General features: G+C 28.8%; 2 protein-coding genes across 6 annotated transcripts; one reads left to right on the top strand and one right to left on the bottom strand.

Moving 5' to 3' along the window:
- Positions 1–3619: 3619 nt before the first annotated feature.
- LOC114121644 (UDP-glucosyltransferase 2) lies at positions 3620–10285 on the top strand. Of its 4 annotated transcripts, XM_027984064.2 has the most exons (6): positions 5027–5176; positions 6562–6696; positions 7837–8702; positions 9389–9608; positions 9693–9912; positions 9974–10285. In XM_027984064.2, exons 3-6 carry the CDS (start codon positions 7881–7883, stop codon positions 10257–10259), a joined length of 1548 nt encoding a protein of 515 aa, XP_027839865.2. In that variant the 5' UTR covers positions 5027–5176; positions 6562–6696; positions 7837–7880; the 3' UTR covers positions 10260–10285. The 4 variants fall into 4 exon arrangements, with proteins under 4 accessions (XP_027839867.2, XP_027839866.2, XP_027839865.2 ...); XM_027984066.2 differs by lacking the exons at positions 5027–5176; positions 6562–6696 and adding an exon at positions 3620–3755; XM_027984065.2 differs by lacking the exon at positions 6562–6696 and having other exon boundaries at positions 5025–5176.
- A 3124-nt stretch (positions 10286–13409) lies between these two features.
- On the bottom strand, positions 13410–17647 carry LOC114121633 (glyoxylate reductase/hydroxypyruvate reductase-like). 2 transcript variants are annotated; one of them, XM_050198532.1, is made up of 7 exons: positions 17304–17647; positions 15774–15900; positions 15501–15691; positions 15275–15441; positions 15040–15180; positions 14842–14967; positions 13410–14739 (listed from the first exon to the last, which is right to left on the bottom strand). In XM_050198532.1, the coding sequence occupies exons 1-7, from the start codon at positions 17372–17374 to the stop codon at positions 14618–14620; spliced, it is 945 nt and encodes a 314-aa protein (XP_050054489.1). In that variant the 5' UTR covers positions 17375–17647; the 3' UTR covers positions 13410–14617. The 2 variants fall into 2 exon arrangements, with proteins under 2 accessions (XP_050054489.1, XP_050054488.1); XM_050198531.1 differs by having other exon boundaries at positions 15040–15204; positions 17304–17644.
- Between the last annotated feature and the right edge of the window lie 2278 nt (positions 17648–19925).

Here is a 19925-nt window from a genome sequence, read left to right as displayed (position 1 = left end):
TATATATTCATACACAATTGTTTTGAAGCTATGGAGAATGTATAATTTTTCTAGTATAAAATGTAAATCATTCACTTTTTTTTTTTACAAATATTTGTCTAACATTTTTTTGTTTAGACTTATTTGAAACAACAACTATTAATAGAATTAATGACAAGCCCGACAAGGTAACTAAGTACATAAGTCACTTGTGCATCATGCTTAATTTTAATTAAAAATTGAGCTACATATTACGTATTTTAAACATTAAAAACTTTTATGTGTATAAAAAGAAAATTGATATGAATGATATGATGAGTTATAACCACAAATAATAATATTTTAAATATTTTAATAAATACCTTAATTCGTGGTTATAACTAATAGTCGAAATGTGTATTGACGTATTGTATACCATTAATGGGCTTTTAGGATATACTAAATGAAACATTCCAGCGTTCAGCAGTCGCTTCTTCTGTTTATTTTCTGTCATAAAAATAAATTTAATAATTTAAAACAATTAACTAACTAAAATAACAATAACTTGATTTAAAGAGCATTGGCATACTACGTTTGACAAGCCGTTTTACATCAGTTTTCTCATTAATTGATTTTTCTCTATCATGTTTTATCTGTTTATTCTATAAAGCCAATGAAACAACACAAGCAATTTTTATAAACGCGGCGAATAAGTATTTTTAGTTTTCGCAAGACACATATACTTTAGCAGATAATACATCAAAACAGTTTAGCATAAATAAGAATAATATTTAAATTTTATTAATTAATATTGTTGTTATAAGAGAACAGTGTTTGATCTGCCAAAGTCTATGTAGTTACAAAAAAGTTATGGCACCATTCATTACAAATTATGATAAAATATCACTGACTTAGACTGTAAATAAACACAACATTTGTGTTAATTTATAAAATTCTACTGATCAGATGATATAATAAATGTGGCATCAAATTAATGGTTGGGTTTACAAGTTGCCAATTAGGATACATTGAAATTTTAAAAAGAAATAGAATTAATTTGTTGATTAATGATCATTAATTAAATGCTTAAATTGTTTTTTCTTTTACATAATTTATTGTATCAATATGAGTCATATTGGGAATTTTATATTTATATAAAAATAATATTCTCCCATCACAATAATGTTCCTGTAAATTTTACTTTTAGCATATATTCTAATTGTATTAGTTATACAGATTGTATTTTACTTGTAAAAATATATAAATAAAAAGAAATAAATACATAAAAATAATAAGACGTATTATTGGTAACAAGTAATTGCTTCAACCACACTGAATTTACAACATCGCAACCAGTGGCGGGTATGATCTAACCTCAAGGGGGAGGGGGGCGGTCGTCAGAATGTCAATTGCCCACCCTTCAATAAAAATTACTATTTAGGTATTAAAATACGTGTTACATTAATATATAATATAAAAGATCGCCCCCATCGCCCCCCTCCCTAAAAACCGCCACTGACCGCAACAAATTTTAAGCTTAGCTGTCTCGCATTTATGCAAGAAACCCTAGAAATAATATTTGCAATCTTTAATCAAAAAATGATATGGATTGATCAAATTTGCACTACGACTGAAACCACTTTGAAATAGATGTACTCAGTGGCATAAGTTGGGCCAAATTTTGGGGGTTGCAAAAGTTTTCAAATTATCTCAGATTCGTGAGAGGCTTTGCCCTCTCCCTCCCGCAAAACCACCAACATTTATTTTTAGCAATTTGCAGACTATTTACCTAAATTAATTAAATGTAATATATTGAAAAAAAATTGTGTATTTTATTTTATTTATGAACTACAATAGATATTAAATACATTCAAAGATTGAATCGTCGACCTCTAATTTCAGCAGCTCTACTGAATTTTGTGATTATTTCCTCTTGATTTATCTGACAAGATCTGTCACGTTCTATTTGAATTAATTAAAGGTTACTTAACCGCTTCTGTCCCATTGTAGTTCTTAAATATTTTTTTAATCTCTTAAGCGTTGAAAAGGATCTTTCACAACATGCAGAATTAGTTGGTATTGTCAGGAATAGTTTAAATAAATTTGCTGAACTTGGAAAACCAACTTCATTATCTCCTGATAAAAGGTAATTAATTCTAAATTGTATTTTATCTTCGTTATTAGAAGTTTTATTTATTCGATTAAATATTGAAGTTTCCAATACAAGGGTGTCTTCATTAAAACCATATATCTTGCTGACTTCTTCAAATGATACTTATTTTGGATCATCATTTAATAGTATATCTTACATGCAATTCAAAATATGATTGTTTGAAAGTTTCAACACGTGTGCTTCCTTTAAAATAAAAAAAAATTATAGTTTATTAGTAAGCATTAAAATTAGATTAAATCAACATTATTGTCTTATATATAACAAGTATATTTACCAATTTGTATACAAATTATAGATTAAAAATTTAAAATAATATAAGGTGTATCAAACAATTTTTAAAGTATTGAATTATTTTACTCAACTGTAAATACATAGTTATCACACTATCACACTATAACCAACCTTATATATTTAAGCCTTAGACTATAGCAGTTTTGGCTATAATTGCAGCTAAACAAACATGTAGTTGGTGACTTCACAGTTCACATACCACAAAACGATTTGCACTAACGAGCAACAGTTATTGGCATATCATTTAAAAACAAATAATTTTACTTTACATAACACTTTTTATTATTAAAATACTTATAATTTTTATTAATTTAACAAAAAAATAAAAGCAACAATTTTCACGTTATTTGCGTTTATTGATTACTAAGATATTGTGGTATTTATATTAGTCACATATTATATGTGGAGTCACTAACGGCATGTTTAGCTGCAACTCTGGTTTTGTTTTACAAATACACTCGACTAGCCTATCCAGCCATTAATTTGGGATCATTAGGGATCAATTTTTTAATTAAATTGTTAGGAGAAAATAATCGCTTTATAATTTTCTTCAATAATTAAGGTAAGATGTATAAACAATAATTCTTAAGTTTTTAATTAACTTATCTTATATGATAAATATCAATATGACTTTATTTTAAGTCTATATAACCACTACAACATGTTTTTTTGTTTGATGAACTAACACAAAAGCATTGTTAATATTGTGTAAACATAGAAAAAAATAGAATTTATTTTTGGTTAATAATAGAATGTACTATAACCAGCGATACTTTAACGATCCAACGTGGATTGGTTTAAGAAAATAATTTAAAAAAGCCTAAAGGCGCCATTATAAACAAAAATAATCATTATAATACACCAATGATACTCAAAAAAATAAGTTATTTGAGAAGTCGGGATTATAAAAAAAAGTTATAGTAGATCTTTCTCTCAGCATGTATAATATGGCATGATACTAGTTATGAATTATGATGCTTTATTATAAGTACATATTGTTGCACATCAGTTATATAATATGATATATCTATTTGTATCTAGTACTTAAGTTTTTACTTTTAAATAAACTATTGTTTTATCTTTTGAACTGATTTAGTTGTGTATTTTTATAAGTGGATCGAGAAACAAGATATCTATATTATATAATTCATAGACTATTAATATACTGATAAAAAACATATAATAGATATTGTTTTTGGCATAAAACGTACAGCTATTTATAATATATTATCATATCATATCACTTAATATAAGAGTATATATTGGACTATTGGAGGTTCTTACAACGATTAGTGTTTTAGTGTTCGAGTGAATTTACAACATTATTTCTTAAGTAAGTAACTAGTGTATTATATTATTTATATTTTAAATTATTATAATAAATACTATGTAAATAGTTAAAAGTAATAAAAAAGTAAGGTGTTCTATATTGACGATAAATTTAATACCATTGGGTTAAGAGAACGTTACAATGCTGAAACCCTATATTAATTCCGTTTATACAAGTGTAAAATATAGTGAAAACTATATTGCGCTGGAAAGAATCGATTATGTTACAGTCATAATTAAAATAATGGTATTTTAACCACATAAGAAAAAGGAGAGTTTTGCTGTGAAACCAAGCCCTGAGGGAGTTACAGTCCCACGGTCCATCTTTATATAAAAATTCAAGGCTGGGCAAGTTAACGAATTTTTTTAACTCGTTAAGTTAAGTTATTTTAAAATAATTAAGTTAAAAGTTATTCATTTTTTTTTTCGTTAACTCGTTAAGTTAAACGTTAACATTTGAAAAAAAAGAACTTAACTTAATGTTAAAATTTTCTAATTTTCAAAATAAAAAATTCCAGACATAATAATGTTTATTGGATAGTTTTTCTTTATGCACAAGAAAATTACTGGGGGAAATTTAAAATGATACATCAAAGTTTTTATTAGCTATCAAACCTACTTTTCTAAAAATTTCATTCAAAGATTTGCATTATTCTTTGGACTAAAATTAACTTGAAGTTAATTTTTAAAAAATAACTTATTAAGTTAAGTTGAGCTTTCGCAATAAACCAAATAAAATTTCATAAAATTGAATTGGTTTTTTTTATGCAATACAAAAAAAAAAAAAATAAATTTTAACCACACTAATTACGTTTAAGTTGGCATTCCTAAGTCTTAATAAAGTTTGTGTTTGGTATTATTTTTTTTCGTATGGGAAATTACGTACAGGTGTATTTTTTTTTGTGAAGGAACTTACATATGTACCTGCTTACCTGCTATGTTTTGTGTGACTTTTATATTATTAACAGTGAAGCTCGCGTATTAGTTTCCGACATTTTGTCGATTAGAAAAACATTACATTTATTATACAAAATGTATTGGGAATGACATCGTTTTTAATGATAAAATATAGTAATAAAATTAATAAATGTAAAATGATTTTTATAAAAAATGTATATATATTTTTAAACAAAAGATTTAAAAATCATAAAATAAAATACAACATAATTAATATTTACTATATAAAATACCATATAATGCCAACCGAAAATCGGGCTTCAATTGATAGCGAGTGTTCGCTATCTAGTTCTATATCGAAATCTGTGTTTTAATGTAATAGATTAGTATTATTACAGAATAGTGTAGTTAGTATAATAACCGTATGAACAATAAAAATGTTATCATAAATTTATATACAGTTTCTATTTCAGTATTTTTTTAAACCTCTAATTAAATAATTGAGAGTGGATCGTGAACATTTTATAGGTAAGTAAAACGAGTAATCTGTATAAACATGTATCTTGAAGTGTTGGATTTTAAGGTAAAATATATTTTGATGGAGCTTATATCTGGAATAGTAGTAATAATAATAACAGTAAAAGTAACTTTTCTGGTTAAAAAATATAATTTTTTTTATACATTTTTAACTAATTAAATTGATTGTTGAAATAGAATATCTTTTTAATAGATAAAAAAATAATCTACTAATTTCATATAAAAATAGTTTTAAAATTTATTATTAGTTAATTAATGGTTTTATAGATCATAATATCTATAAACATGATTTTTAATAAAAAATAATTTAACATAATAATAATAATAATAATAATATAATTTTAGTTATGTTTATTCCTGATAAAATAATATATAATATTATGTAAAAAGACACAAAATATCCTTTATGTGATCTAAATATTAATTTAAAAAATTAAATTAATGTTTTTTTTTTCATATTTTAACTTCTAACGTAAGAATATACATATACTGTATTCACTTAACATAACTTGAGATAGGTAATCTTATTTTCATCAATTGGCCACTGTTTGAGCTACAAATATTATTAAAAAAATATCATCTTAACAATTTTTTTCGATATATTTATTTAATTATTAACAGTATTTTGTAAATTCTAAATATAATTTCAATAAAATATGTAACCTACATATAATTTCATAACGCAATATTGTCGACGTCCGTCAGTTATTGACCTAATTTTGAATTGCCCCGCGCCACGTTTGTAATAGCCAGGTATGAGGCCCATACTTCAGTACCGACCTATTGCACACACTTACACGTAATATTATAATATAATAGGTTTGTTCAACACTAATTTTTAATAATTATTATCGTGGACGACCGGACGGTTCCACGACGGTGACATTGCAGTATTCTAACTGACTATAAAACAAAAAACTTAGGAAATAGTAATAATATTGTACACGACGGACGATATCATGTCGTTGGATGATTGTCATATTACGCACCTATAACTCACGATGATAAAAATAATAACAATAGGTTTGTTCTAACACGTGGTCAAACCGTGAGAGATTAATCTCAGTTCATGGGTCAAACTATCATCACTATATCTTGAACCGTCGGAAGCACGCGCAGTAGAATATTTCCGTTCCAATTCGCCTGAAATGCAGACTCAAACTGTCGGATAGTATTGTTCCAACACGTTATTAGACCAATTTTGTGATTGGTTATTTATTGACAGTCAAAATAATCAGCGGATTCTGACCGATCTGGAAGTCCGAGACACTGTTACCATACATTTATCTTTTGTCTATTATCTATTTTGCAATTTTTATATTATATATTGTTATAGCTCTATATTTGTTTATTTTATTTTGTTTAATTATTATTAGGTTTGTTCCGACACGGAATTTGGGATTAATCGCCAACTGATCCACGATTGATTTACAGAGCGAGTGCTGATGTGGACTGATCATGGATTTTGACCACTGTTGGAACACGTTTCTGACTGTCCACCACGATTAAAGATAATCTTTAATCGTTCTGTCCACAATTGCAAAATAGACGATAAATAAATGTATAGTAACAGTGTCTAGGACTCCCAGATCGGTCAAAATCCGCGGATCGTTTTGACTGTCAATAAATAACCTATCACAAAATTGGTCTAATAACGTGTTGGAACAGTGTTTGAGTTTGTATTTTAGGCGAGTTGGAACGGAAATATTCTACTGCGCGTGCTCTCGACAGTTCTGCGATAGTGATGATAGTTTGACCCATGAACTGAGATTAATCTCTCACGGTTTGACCGCGTGTTGGAACAAACCTATTGTTATTATTTTTATCATCGTGAGTTATAGGTGCGTAATATGTCAATCACCCAACGACATGATATCGTCCGCCGTGTACAATATTATTACTATTTCCTAAGTTTTTTGTTTTACAGTCAGTTAGAATACTGCAATATCACCGTCGTGGAACCGTCCGGTCGTCCACGATAATAATTATTAAAAATTAGTGCTGTTTTTGAGACATCGAGTACGCTGACGGCGTTGCAATTTTTATATTCTCGTGTGCACTAATTGCCACTTAAATATGAATATATTATACTTGGTAAAGGCGCTATTCGCCACTATTTTTGTATACTGTGAAGGCGTAAATCGCTACTGTTTTTTATATATTGGCATAGGCGCTAATAATCGCCACTATATATTTTTATATAACGAGTTGGTATAAACATACATATATTATACGCGCGCGAATCGCCGTATTGTAGTCGGTCCTATATTATATATATTATTATATATTATAATAATAATATATATTATTATTATTTATTATAGGTATATTATTTACTATTGTATTTGAGTTACAATTTTTTTTTATCGGAGTTACCTATTTGTCCATTAGTTTAAGTTCATACGCACACATACACATAATAACCCACACACTAGCATTCACGGGACTTGCTCGGCGACTCTGCCCACTTCTGTTGTGTGATATTTACACGTCATACAATTTTAAAGGGTAGGTCGGTATGTGTGGAAAAGTGCACAACCGAAATCGTTATGTGACCGCGCGTAAGCCTTATTATTGTCCGTTCTAGTAGTAATCAGCCACCTTTATTGATATAATAATAATGTTGTCGTTACACTTTTGTCTATGTATAGTACCTATCTCAGTGTCAAAGAAAATCAAACCAGAAAAATAAAACATGTCAGGTTGTATAGCGGCGTTGGTTATGATTTTTGCGTATTCAGCGACCTTCCAGTGGTCGCCGGCAGGTGCAGCGAACATTCTGGCGGTGCAGCCGATCCCGTGCAAGAGCCACTGGAACGTGATGCGGGCCGTACTACGGGTGTTGACTGACCGTGGTCATACCGTGACTGTGTTCACGCCGTTCGTGGAAGGTGACAGGGACGGCTACACGGAGGTGGACCTGTCCGATCAAATGGCACCGTTGCTCGGCTTAGATGCGAAATATCTGATCAAAAACTATGGCCAAGCACGGAAGTCAATTCCAAAAATGTTGGACTTTACTCGGCGGAGTTGCGACATGATTTATGGACATGAACGGATGGTGAAAATCTTGGAGGGATCAGGGACTCGGGATTTCGACTTGGTAATCACCGAACCGCTGGTGTCCGAGTGCGTAGCGTACGCTGCCACCGTGCTCCGCGTGCCCACGATATACGTCGTTCCATTTCCAATAGTCACGTATTTGGAACGTCCGTTGACCGGGCACATCTCGAATCCGGCGACCGTTGGCCACGTAATGTTCCACCGCGGAAACCCAAAAGCGTTCGGCGAACGTTTGGGCAACGTTCTGCTGACGGTGCACTGTTCCATACTGATATGGTTCGCTGAGTGGCAGTATCGGTGGGCCAACTCGCGACCGTTCGACACTGTGGACCTGATCAAACCGTCGTTGATTTTCACCAACTCCTATTTCATCACTGAATCGGCACGGCCGCTAACACCGGACGTCGTCCAGATCGGCGGCATTCATCTGGCTCCTATTGAACCTATACCAAAGGTAAAATGCCAGAAAATTCTAGGCACCAAGCTTATGTCCTGAGGAATAAATGTCGTGTGTTTAGCTTGTTCAATGACCATCTGTGGCTTTGATGCGGATCCTATTTATCATATATATATAATACATAGAATATAAATAGATAAATGTGAATGCTATCAAATTTATTTTTCATACATTAATACGACAGTAGGTATAAAGAATAATTGAACGAAAATAAAAAAATGCTTGATAATAAGTCAAATCATTGATTACCATTATATTAAATATAAAAACGCCTAATTAGTTGTACTCGTATTTATGTACTTTAATTTCGTATGCGTATGTACGTATTATTTCAAAATAAACATTTAACAGTTATAATTTTGTGTTGTTAACTTTAATATTATACTGAATTAACTTAAAGAATACTTAAAAGTATGAATATTATTTGTGGTATCTTTTGATATTTTATTACTGAAGTAAGTTATCAGTAGGTATGACAGTATCTGAAATATCAATATATAAAAATACGCATAACTCACTTAAAAATTAAAAAATCAGAAAAATGAGAATATAAATATAATGTTATTAATTTAAAGTAATTCATGTGAACACTGCATTTGTTAAGCAGATTGTTTCTGCTCTTTTATTATTTAAATTAAGACGATTTTTAAATTTTTTTATACAACTGGTTCATTTATTCACAGGAAATTTTAGAATTCATTGATGACGCACCTCACGGGGTGATTTGCATCTCATTCGGTTCTATGGTTTTAATGTCGTCGTTACCGAAAACCGTTCAGCGCGCTTTTCGAAATGCTCTCGCACGGGTTCCGCAGAAGGTGTTGTGGAAATACGAAGGCGACATGAAAGATATACCGAAAAATGTGATGACTCGAAAATGGTTTCCGCAACGTGACATTCTTTGTACGTTCGTATTCAAGATTTAATTTTTAAATTGCACAATTATAATATAAATTTTAAAAATGTATGTTATCGGACATTGTGTAGCGCATCCCAATGTTAAATTGTTTATTAGTCATGGAGGTATATCCGGAGTGTACGAATCCGTGGATGCTGGTGTACCTATAATTGGTTTTCCTTTTTACAACGACCAACCAAGAAATATTGATAATTTGGTCGATGCCGGGATGGCGATCAGTATGGATATTCTCTCTGTTACTGAAGATGCGCTGTTAAACGCTATTTTAGAGATTGTTAACAACGATAAGTGAGCAAATTTAAATAAAATATAAGAATAGTACCCATTATTGAAGGTATATTTGCCATAGGTACAAGAAAAATGCTAAAATCGCTTCCAGACGGTTTAAAGACCGACCCATGTCACCAACAGAATCTGTGGCTTACTGGACGGAGTATGTTTTACGTCATAAAGGAGCACCGCATTTAAAATCTCAAGCTCTTAGTCTGAAATGGTATCAATATTTTTTGATTGATGTAATTTGTACGTTTTTGTTCATTGCCTTTGTCGTCTCGTTCATAATTTACTATAGCCTAAAAATAATTTTTAAACACTTTTATACAATTATCTTTAGTGTCAAAAATAAATACGAATAAATAAAATGAAATTAATTGGTTATAAATATTTTTTTTAATTTTTCAAAATTACATATATAGACAAATGAATCACTATAACCGTTGTATTTTCTTTTTGCCATGCGTGGTTGTTACTAATTCTTTAACAAATTTTGAGTATTATATAGAAAAACATACTTCAAAATGAATTTTTGCATTGTGATTTATTATATTTAATTAACGATTTTAGTGATTTATTTGAATTTGTTAAAATAAATTGGTGGAATATTATTGTTAATTTTACTATTTTGGAATAGATCGATTTCCGTAATTTGACATAATTGGATAATTGGTGTTTTAAATGTTTTAATAATTGACAGAGTATATTTTACGTTTTATTGGTTGTATGAACGTATTTTTAGAAAAGTTAGGCGGAAAAAATATGATAAGAATAACATGGAAATAATAATAATGAATAATTGACATAATCAAATAGTGTATACTTTTAGTTTTTTTATTGATAAGATATTATAGTATGATCTTATTAGGATCAGACGCTCAGTACAGAGCACAAATTAAATACCTACGACATAAAAAAGAATATACTAGAAAAAAAAAGTTTAGAATATATTTCTAAACTAATATTGATAAAAAATGAATATAATGGTAAATTAATATTGTATTTTTTTTTCAATTTAAATTAGATAAAACATTTTAACTTGGTTGAGTCGTTATTAAAGAAGTAAAAATATTTTAGCAAGTTGACTGCAGTTAACACTAGTTGGAGCGATTGGAGCGAAAAGACAGTAATTTTGACAGTAGGTAGAAGTGTAAAATGTATGTGATAACGAGTGTTCACTGTTCAATAATAGTCCTGAATAGCCATAATGAAGCACACACACACAAAAAAAATCTCATATCGTTAAGAATAAATATTATATTAATTGCATTAATCAAAATCTAAAAGTTATGGAAAATCGGTAGGTAATATATTTACGCAAAACCAGTTTTTGTCAAAATCACTTTTGATTCTTTGTCGTATATGATTTGGATGCTTTTCAAAAAGAATAATCGTAGATACGAGTACATACATTTTTAATACTTTCCCGACTTTTCAAAATAGTTGTGCTCTTTTAGAGTTATCTATAGAAATTTGAAGCATACGGTTTTATTTATTTAAAAGTTTGATCATGGTATTTACTGATACGACCGCATATAGACTATAGACTGTAGACAGTATAGTACAATATTTGTTTTAGACCTCTCATAAAAACTACAATATTTGAACATTTTTTTAAAATTTTGCTTTAAAGCCATACAGCAACTTAATTGGTTTTTTTGTATCACGCGAACTTCTAGAGATCAATTAGTGTTCGAGCACGGTAGTACGCGACGTATCTCATCCCAGCGCCGTGTCGGGCGGGGAAGCTCCGCGATAGAGTTGCTTACCCTCTCCTCTGCCGTCCATCACTGGACAGTTGGCCTTTGGCTATTTGCCGCCGGCTCTAAAACTTTGTCTTTTCCAGGCGGTCGAGCCTGACGCATCGTCGCGTCCGTTCGCCACCTCACGCTGGTGTCGTGATTGAAACGCGTGTGCGGACAACGCGTTTTTTTTTGGTTTAAGTCGTAGTGCCGCCTTTACGCCTTACGGCTTTATATAACACGCGTAATCGTAAACGTGTGACCGTTTGTCGCCAAATCTGGCGTGTTTTACTTGTGTGTTCGCCCGTTATTATATAGTTTTGTGGTGACCTCGTGGTCAACTGGCCCGTTTGTTGGTCGTTTTGCATATATTATTTACCGTGAAGTGTAGTGACAATTGTCGTAAGTCCCGAGACAGTTGGGGCCTGACTTGTTCACTACACTCCGGCTTAATTCGGGCGAGCAATCGTTATATTATTATACGGTAATCTACTACTCAAGAGCTGTCGCCTTTCCAGCTGGATTCACCGTGTCAGGGCACAATATAGCAGCACAGGTCGTTTATATTATTATTGGTGGGTGTATATGTAAATTTATTATATTCATTGTGCAAAAAGAATCGAATGCTGTGATTCTTTTATTATTATTACCTATTATTATTATTTCGCATACGGGCCCGCATTTATATTATTACCTATTTGTTATATATATATATATATATTTGTTTTGTATTAATATTAGATGTCCAGCGTGCAGCATCCGTTGTACTAATTATATTTATTTCGTTTGCTCTTATATTTATATTATTGTACTCATACCTAATTTTTTTAAATCTTGGGTACCCTTCCCATCCCCATCATCCCGCGAGTTGATGCCGCTAACCGCACCAATCGTAGGAGCGGCTTCGGCGCAAACATCAAGAGTCGACTTACATTTATTTTTAACTTGGCGTATTAAAATATTTTTTTTTAATAGTGCCTATTCACGCCGAAAGCTTATCTCTCTCGGAATGTTGCTCTGCATCACGGATTATATAATATTATATTATTATTCGTGCCTCTGCACAACGGTGACCATCCTAATCTCTTGTCAGTATATTAATTTTCTATGAATTATATATAGATATCTTATTTCTCGATCCACTTGTAAAAATACACAACTAATTCAGTACAAAAGATAAATCAATAGTTTATTTAAAAGTACAATCTTAAGTACTAGATATAAATAGATGTATCATATATAACTGCTGTGCAAAAATATGTACATATAATATAGCATCATAATAAATTTATAACTATATAGTATTATGAGTTATAAGGCGTCGGATATTGAGTTGCCTACCCACGCTCCGCAAAAAATATTATTATTGTTCTATAATTCGCTCTCGGACGTCACCGAGTGGTCCTTCGGGTAGCCTTTACAGTTGGGCGCGTACAGTGCCTATAGTCTTATACCTAGACCTTGGTAACATTAAATCAGTTCAGTATCGATAACGAATAATTTTTTGTACCAAACTACTTATAAATTTTCATATTATATTTAATTGTATATTAGTATCATAAATAAAATTTACTACATACTTTTTTTTTAAAAATTGCAAGAATCTAAGATGTTTTTAAAATTTATATAAATGCAACTCTAATGTCAACGATTACTGATTAGGAGGTTGTGCTGATCTCATTTTCTATCTATCAACATATTATAGTATAAATTATAATTTTTAGTAATATTTAATGTACTATAGTAGAAATAAACAAAAAAAACAACAAATAAAGAGGTGAATGATAATATAATCACATTATTGATACAACACGCCTTGGTTATTTAAAACAATAAGCATTATCAACATTACAAAATAAAAAACTCGGCCCGGTGGATAAAGATCATGATGATTTCTTATGACCGCTTTTGGCGTATATTTTGGTGAATTGTAGTAGAAACAAAATAAATAAATAAATAAATTAAAAATTGATGCAATCACGTTATTGATACATTAACTCGGTTATTTGAAACAATAACATTATAAGCTCGCTGACATAAACGAAGCATAATATACACTAGTTATTCGACGATTCCCAACGTACTATATATACCTATGTAATTACAACTATAATATACTGTACCTATCTTATCTTTGCTGGTATTACCTTCATATCTCCTTGTTCAATTAATTTGGTGTACATTTTTTTTCACACACTTTATCGCACTGTACTTTTTACTGTACGTACCTATATAGTTTATCGTTTTACTATTTTACGTAACTTATATTTATTATTATCATCATAATTATAAATATTATTATACATAATTAGTTCATTTTAAAGTTCATGCTTTTATAGTACTTACTATTGATTAATAAAATAATAACTATAATTTAGGAATGGGCCGGTTCTTCGGTTTCATTGATTTTTTAGGAGCCGAAGGAATCGATAGGATTAACCTAACCTATCGGTTCTTGTACATATTTTTATCGGTATCGGTTTATATAATACTGCGATAAGTTATGTTAACTTATAAGCCGACTGATAACTTATATTTTATAATTGTTTTTAAATTTTTAATAAGCTGAATACTGTAGTAAAATTTTGTTTTACATTTAAATATTAATTATTATTCTGGTTTAATTAATAGTAGTTTAAATTCTTTATACATTTTAGTATCATATGGTATATTTATTATCTTAATTTTAAAATTTTTTCTTAAAAAAGAACCGGTATCGAAAACCAAGGGGGAATATTTTGGAACCGAATAAGAACCGGAATCGATAATTTTTCAAGAACCCTAATAATGATACATACAGTAAAAACGTATAAATTGGTTTTAATTAGTAATTACCTACACAATTAATGTCATACTAAAAACTAAAGAAAATATTATATTTAAGAATTTTCAATCGATTTAATTATAACTAAAACACTTAGCCTTATAAAGTTTTTGAATTTTCAATTACATTTTGTTTAGTATATTATAACTATAAGCTACAACTGTACTTCTTTTGTCATTGCGGAGTTATCCAAAACAGCAATTATATTTTTGGCAGTGACTACTGCCATTTCTGTTCTTGTTTCAATGGAAGAACTCCCAATGTGTGGCAACAACACTAGAAGTCCGATATTGTATATTAGCATATTATATTATATTAGTTGAATTTAATAGAGTTTTATAAACAAATATGGCTAAATTATATTTTTATTGTACATACCAACATTGGTCATTTTTATTAAAGGGTTATCAAGCGGTAACGGTTCTGGTGTCATGACATCTAGACCCACACCTCCAATTCTATTTTCTCGTAATGCTTCAATAAGTGCATCTTGGTCAATTAGTTCTAAAAAGGCAAAACAATGATATTAAACTGATTTCGAGTAATAATGTAAAAGTTTAAATTAATATGTCAAACCTCCACGACCAATGTTCACTAACACGGCGTGAGACTTCATTTTGGCAATGCGTTTTCGGTTTATGATATACTTTGTATCTTCATTTAGTGCAACAGAAACAATTATGAAGTCACTTTGTTCAACAAGCTCATCGATTGTGACTAATTTTCCACCAAGATTTTTGGTTAATTGGTTATGAATTTAAAAATTTGCTTATTATACAATATATACATGACTAAATATAATTTTAGATACCTTCAGGTTTTTCTCCTCTACTAGTGTAAAGCAACTGGGAAATGTTAAATGAGTTTAGCTTTTTAGCAATTGATATCCCGATGTTGCCACATCCAACAATACCAACAATAGAATTTCTTATACTTCTTCCACACATCCAAAAAATGTCTGAATCTTTCCATTCACCTCTAAAAAGAAAATAATTCAGTAAACTTATGCCCAACTTTAATATTGTTAATTCATTTACGTTATCAGAGCATGGTTTGCTTCGAAAAACCGCCTCGCTGTTGCTATCAACAACCCAATTGTAGTTTCTGCTATTACTTCAGATGAAATATTTGACGTGTGCCCTAAACGTACACCATATTTTTTCATTGCAATCAAATCAACGTGATCATATCCAACAGACATGGTTCCAATAACCTTTAGACTCGAGCCTGTAAAATTAGTAATAATTATATACACTTAAACCAGCAATAATAAAAAAAGTATTTTATCTGTTAGTATTGCGTTTTTAATCAGCATTTTTAATTAATTCTTCGTCAATTTCGTGCCACGGAGAACAAAATATTCCAAATTTTCCATGTACTTTATTTAAAATTTCTTCTTTACTAGCTTGTTTGAAATCAAATACTTCCACTTCAAATCTGAATTATAAAACACATAAAAAAATAAATTTAGTTAAGCTACTCTGCAGAATATCTTAGAGTCATAGTTAAACGACATTGAGTAAAGGTTACTGTAATACTTGAATGTGTTTAATTTTTATTCATTGTTAAAGAATTGTATGCAAAATATAAATCTGACTACAGACTCTCTTTCAAATGATTTTTTTTAGTTTAAATTATTTCTTGTTATAGTAATTAATTTTTGTACTAGTAGCAAATACGGCGTTTTCATAATATGCATTACGTACGTAGAATATATTTCTTTAAAAAATATTTCTCATAAGTAAATTATATTGTAATAATATATCATTATAATATTTTTAATTTATATCATATGATATACCTAAGTACTGTTTATTATTTACTTGTTAAATTATAAGTCGGGGTTTTCTCCAGAAATATTTATTTAGGTTTTGGGATTCCTATGGTGAATGATGTAATCGAGTATTCACATTTGAAATATATAAATATTTTAAGTATTAATAGGTACTTATTGATTATAAAACTATTGTTATTAATAACAATTATTAAACAATACTGAAAACGAAATTAAACTATCTATTTGAAACACACACAAAATGACATGCTATAATTTACAGAATAATGTTGTGATAAGATAAAATTGTACAGATATAAATAAATATATATATTAATATTAATGTTTTTTAAACTTTCATTTTATATAAAAAAAAATATAATAATATAGGTATATAATTGACAAAAAGTTTTAAATTCTTAAATATTTTTTTGAATTTAAATAAAATAACTAAAACTATTATACATGTTTGAATAACCTATTTCGCCAACATAGAATAAAAACTTTTTATGACTTAAAAGTTATTTAAATCTCAGTAAAAATGTATGTTAATTTTTAATTGCTTTAAAAATAATTTATGTTTTAAGAAAGCGATCTGACAAACAAAAATGTCATAATTCGTAAATTGAAAAAAATACCTAAAACAAAAACAAAAAAAATAATTTTAGTAATTTTAAATTTTAAATGTTTACAAAAAGTATAAAATATTTTAAAAATTGAATTATATCGATGGTTAATTATACCATAATGTTACCATTGTTATTCAATAACAAAAAAATAACAAAATCGATTTGATTGAAAACTGTTTTTGTGTAAGTATTTCGGTTTTTCTGAAATTAACCATTATGTTTTAGCCAAGTTTTTAGTACTAGAACATTTTTCATTTAACTATGTAGAATATTAAATACCAATATCCATTTTTTCTATAAATCATTCTCAAAATTGGAAACAATTGCATTTTTTAGAAATGTAATTAAAACTAATACATTTACCACTTCACTGAGAATTAATTAAAAATTAATTGTAAACAAAAATTGTAAAGGGTACACTTTTAGTAGATACAAACCTTTCACGAAGTAAATCAATAGCGAGATCTGGGACAGAACTCATGGCAACAAGCAATTGGGGTTTTGACATGATGATAACTAAAAAATGTGTGTCAAAATTTATTGTTAACTTCAACTATTTATTTAAAAATCGAATAGTTTCAATATATCGTAGGAGATAAAAAAATTATAATGCAAAATTTAGAGAATTATTTGGTTTTTTTTCAAACTAGGTACCTAACTAACTTTTATAATATGTTTTACAAGCTATGAATAAATAGAGACTAACTAGGTAACTAACAAAATATTTATGTAAAATATAATAATTATCAGTAATGCGGATCGACGATTCAGCCACCCAAGGTATGTACACCAAAAAAATATACTTATATAGGTAATATAAAAATAAAATAAATCCATTGGTCTTATCGATTTATACCCATAAAATTTAAATACTTTAATCATCAATAATCACATAACATTATAAAACTGTCGTTTTATAAATAATTTGTTATACGCGTTTAAAACCTATGCATGTTAGGTATATAAATCACGTCTAATACTATATTGTCAACAATTTATTGTTATCTTCAAGTGTATATTGTCTCAGATAAATATGACCGGATATGTGAATAAACGTAATTCACTCACATCTGAGCGGGTTAGAACATTAAAACATAAACTACTTTTCTAAGCAAGTTATTCAGTAACTTATACTATAACAAAGCTGTTGTATAGTGTTTTAAAAAAGTAAGAAAATAGTTTTTTACTACCATAGTCCATAATGAATAGTTTTGAATTCTGGCTTTTGATTATAAATAAAAAACATATTAGGTAGACAATATATTTGAAAATATTTTCCTATATAATAATACAATACATTTATAGATAATAGGTATTGCAATGTAGAATTTAATCTTAAAATACTTATAATGAGATTTAGGTAGGTATAAGTAAATCCGTGCTGGAAACCAGTTAGATCAATAAATACAGAATACTAAAATGGAGAAATTATATATCAGATTTGGGAAATGATCTGACGTCATTCGCATTCGGATATGCTAATATCACAAGAGCCATATACTATATAGGCCTATAATCAACGATTCACAATAGAATATAATTTTTAGTGAATAGTAGCTCAACGGTTGTAGTTGTCACCTGGGTGGCATTATCTAAATATTCTAAATGGATCATCGTATGTAGGTACGCATGAGTCTTAAAACGCATAAATGACGTAAACCGTTTGAACACATATGAGGATAGTGGAAAATAGGACCTATAAAAAGCAGTCCGAGGTAGGACTTTTCTATACATAATTTACCAGAGTGAGTATGAGTACCTTTACGTTACTTTATGTTAAATTTTAGTCCTGGAGACTTAATTTACAAAGAGAGAATAATTTACATTAACAAAACACTTTGAAATATTTTGAATAAAAAACACACTTTAATTTTTTTCATTCCAACCTACTTCAACATTAGTCAACAGTTGCTCATACGTGGACCACCACATTATTTTACGTGCAGGGGTGTCAAATTTTGATTCTTAAAGGGCAACCACTATTTTTTAAATATTTTATTCTATAATAGTAGACATTTAGAAATATTATATTTTTGTAGTTGAAAATGTTATTTAAATGTATAAAAACTTCAAATTAAGTCTGTTTTATATTAAAAAGCGGGTAAGTGCCAAGTGGGTACTGCTTTGCTGTACATATTAGGTGCCGTGTGGATCACTATTATAAATTATAGGAGTATTAAATTTGAATCAAATGATAGGTATCATTGTATACGAAAAACGATTGATTTGTCAGCCTAAAGGATATAATTTTCAGTGGTTGGTGAAAAAGGTGGTTTATGTTTTAATGTCCTGAATACTGCAAAATTTAAGTTTTTTTATAATTCTTGTAAGCTAAACTTATGGAAAATCTTGTTTTAAATATTCAACTCTTAGCTACTTATATAAACATTTTTATGAATTATAACTACAAAATAATTTGCAAGTATTCTTGATTTTGACGAATTTTCGTCAATATTTGAACTTCATATAATAATAAAAAAAAATGTGCTTATGTATTCTTATAATTTTTTTTATCACCATAAGAATAACTTATGAGAAAGTTAGTATTAAATTTTTAAGTATTTTGAATAGGCCAAAAATTTTTTATCGATATTTATAAAAAAAAAATAAATAAAAACGAATATTTCAAATGCCTATAAATAGCATATTTTGAATTTTTTAAATATTTTGAAAATTAAATCATGTAAAGAAAATGCCAATCTTAAAAATTGGTGAAAGTTTGAAGTATCTACAACTTTTACTTTTTAAACTATAACAAATATTTAATTTTGTTTGAAGATAAATCGTTATCATTACGCGATTTCGTAAACATTTAAAATCCAAACGCACATAACATTTCTTCTATTATGATGTTTTGAGTTTTCTCTATAGTTATATTTGAAGGAAAATTGATGAAAATCTTAGTGTTGAATATTTAATCTTAAATATAAACACAAACATTTTTATGATTTTCAATTACAAAATTATTTGTACATTTTCGTGATTTTGACATATTTTGTAAAAATTTGAACTATAAATGCTTAAAAAAAATTGTGAGTAACGAATTTTGATAACTACAA

Source organism: Aphis gossypii, chromosome 1 (assembly GCF_020184175.1).
Source record: "Aphis gossypii isolate Hap1 chromosome 1, ASM2018417v2, whole genome shotgun sequence".
NCBI lineage: Eukaryota > Metazoa > Arthropoda > Insecta > Hemiptera > Aphididae > Aphis > Aphis gossypii.
The sequence above is the reverse complement of the archived record's forward strand: the minus strand, read 5'-3'. Positions and strand labels throughout refer to the sequence as shown.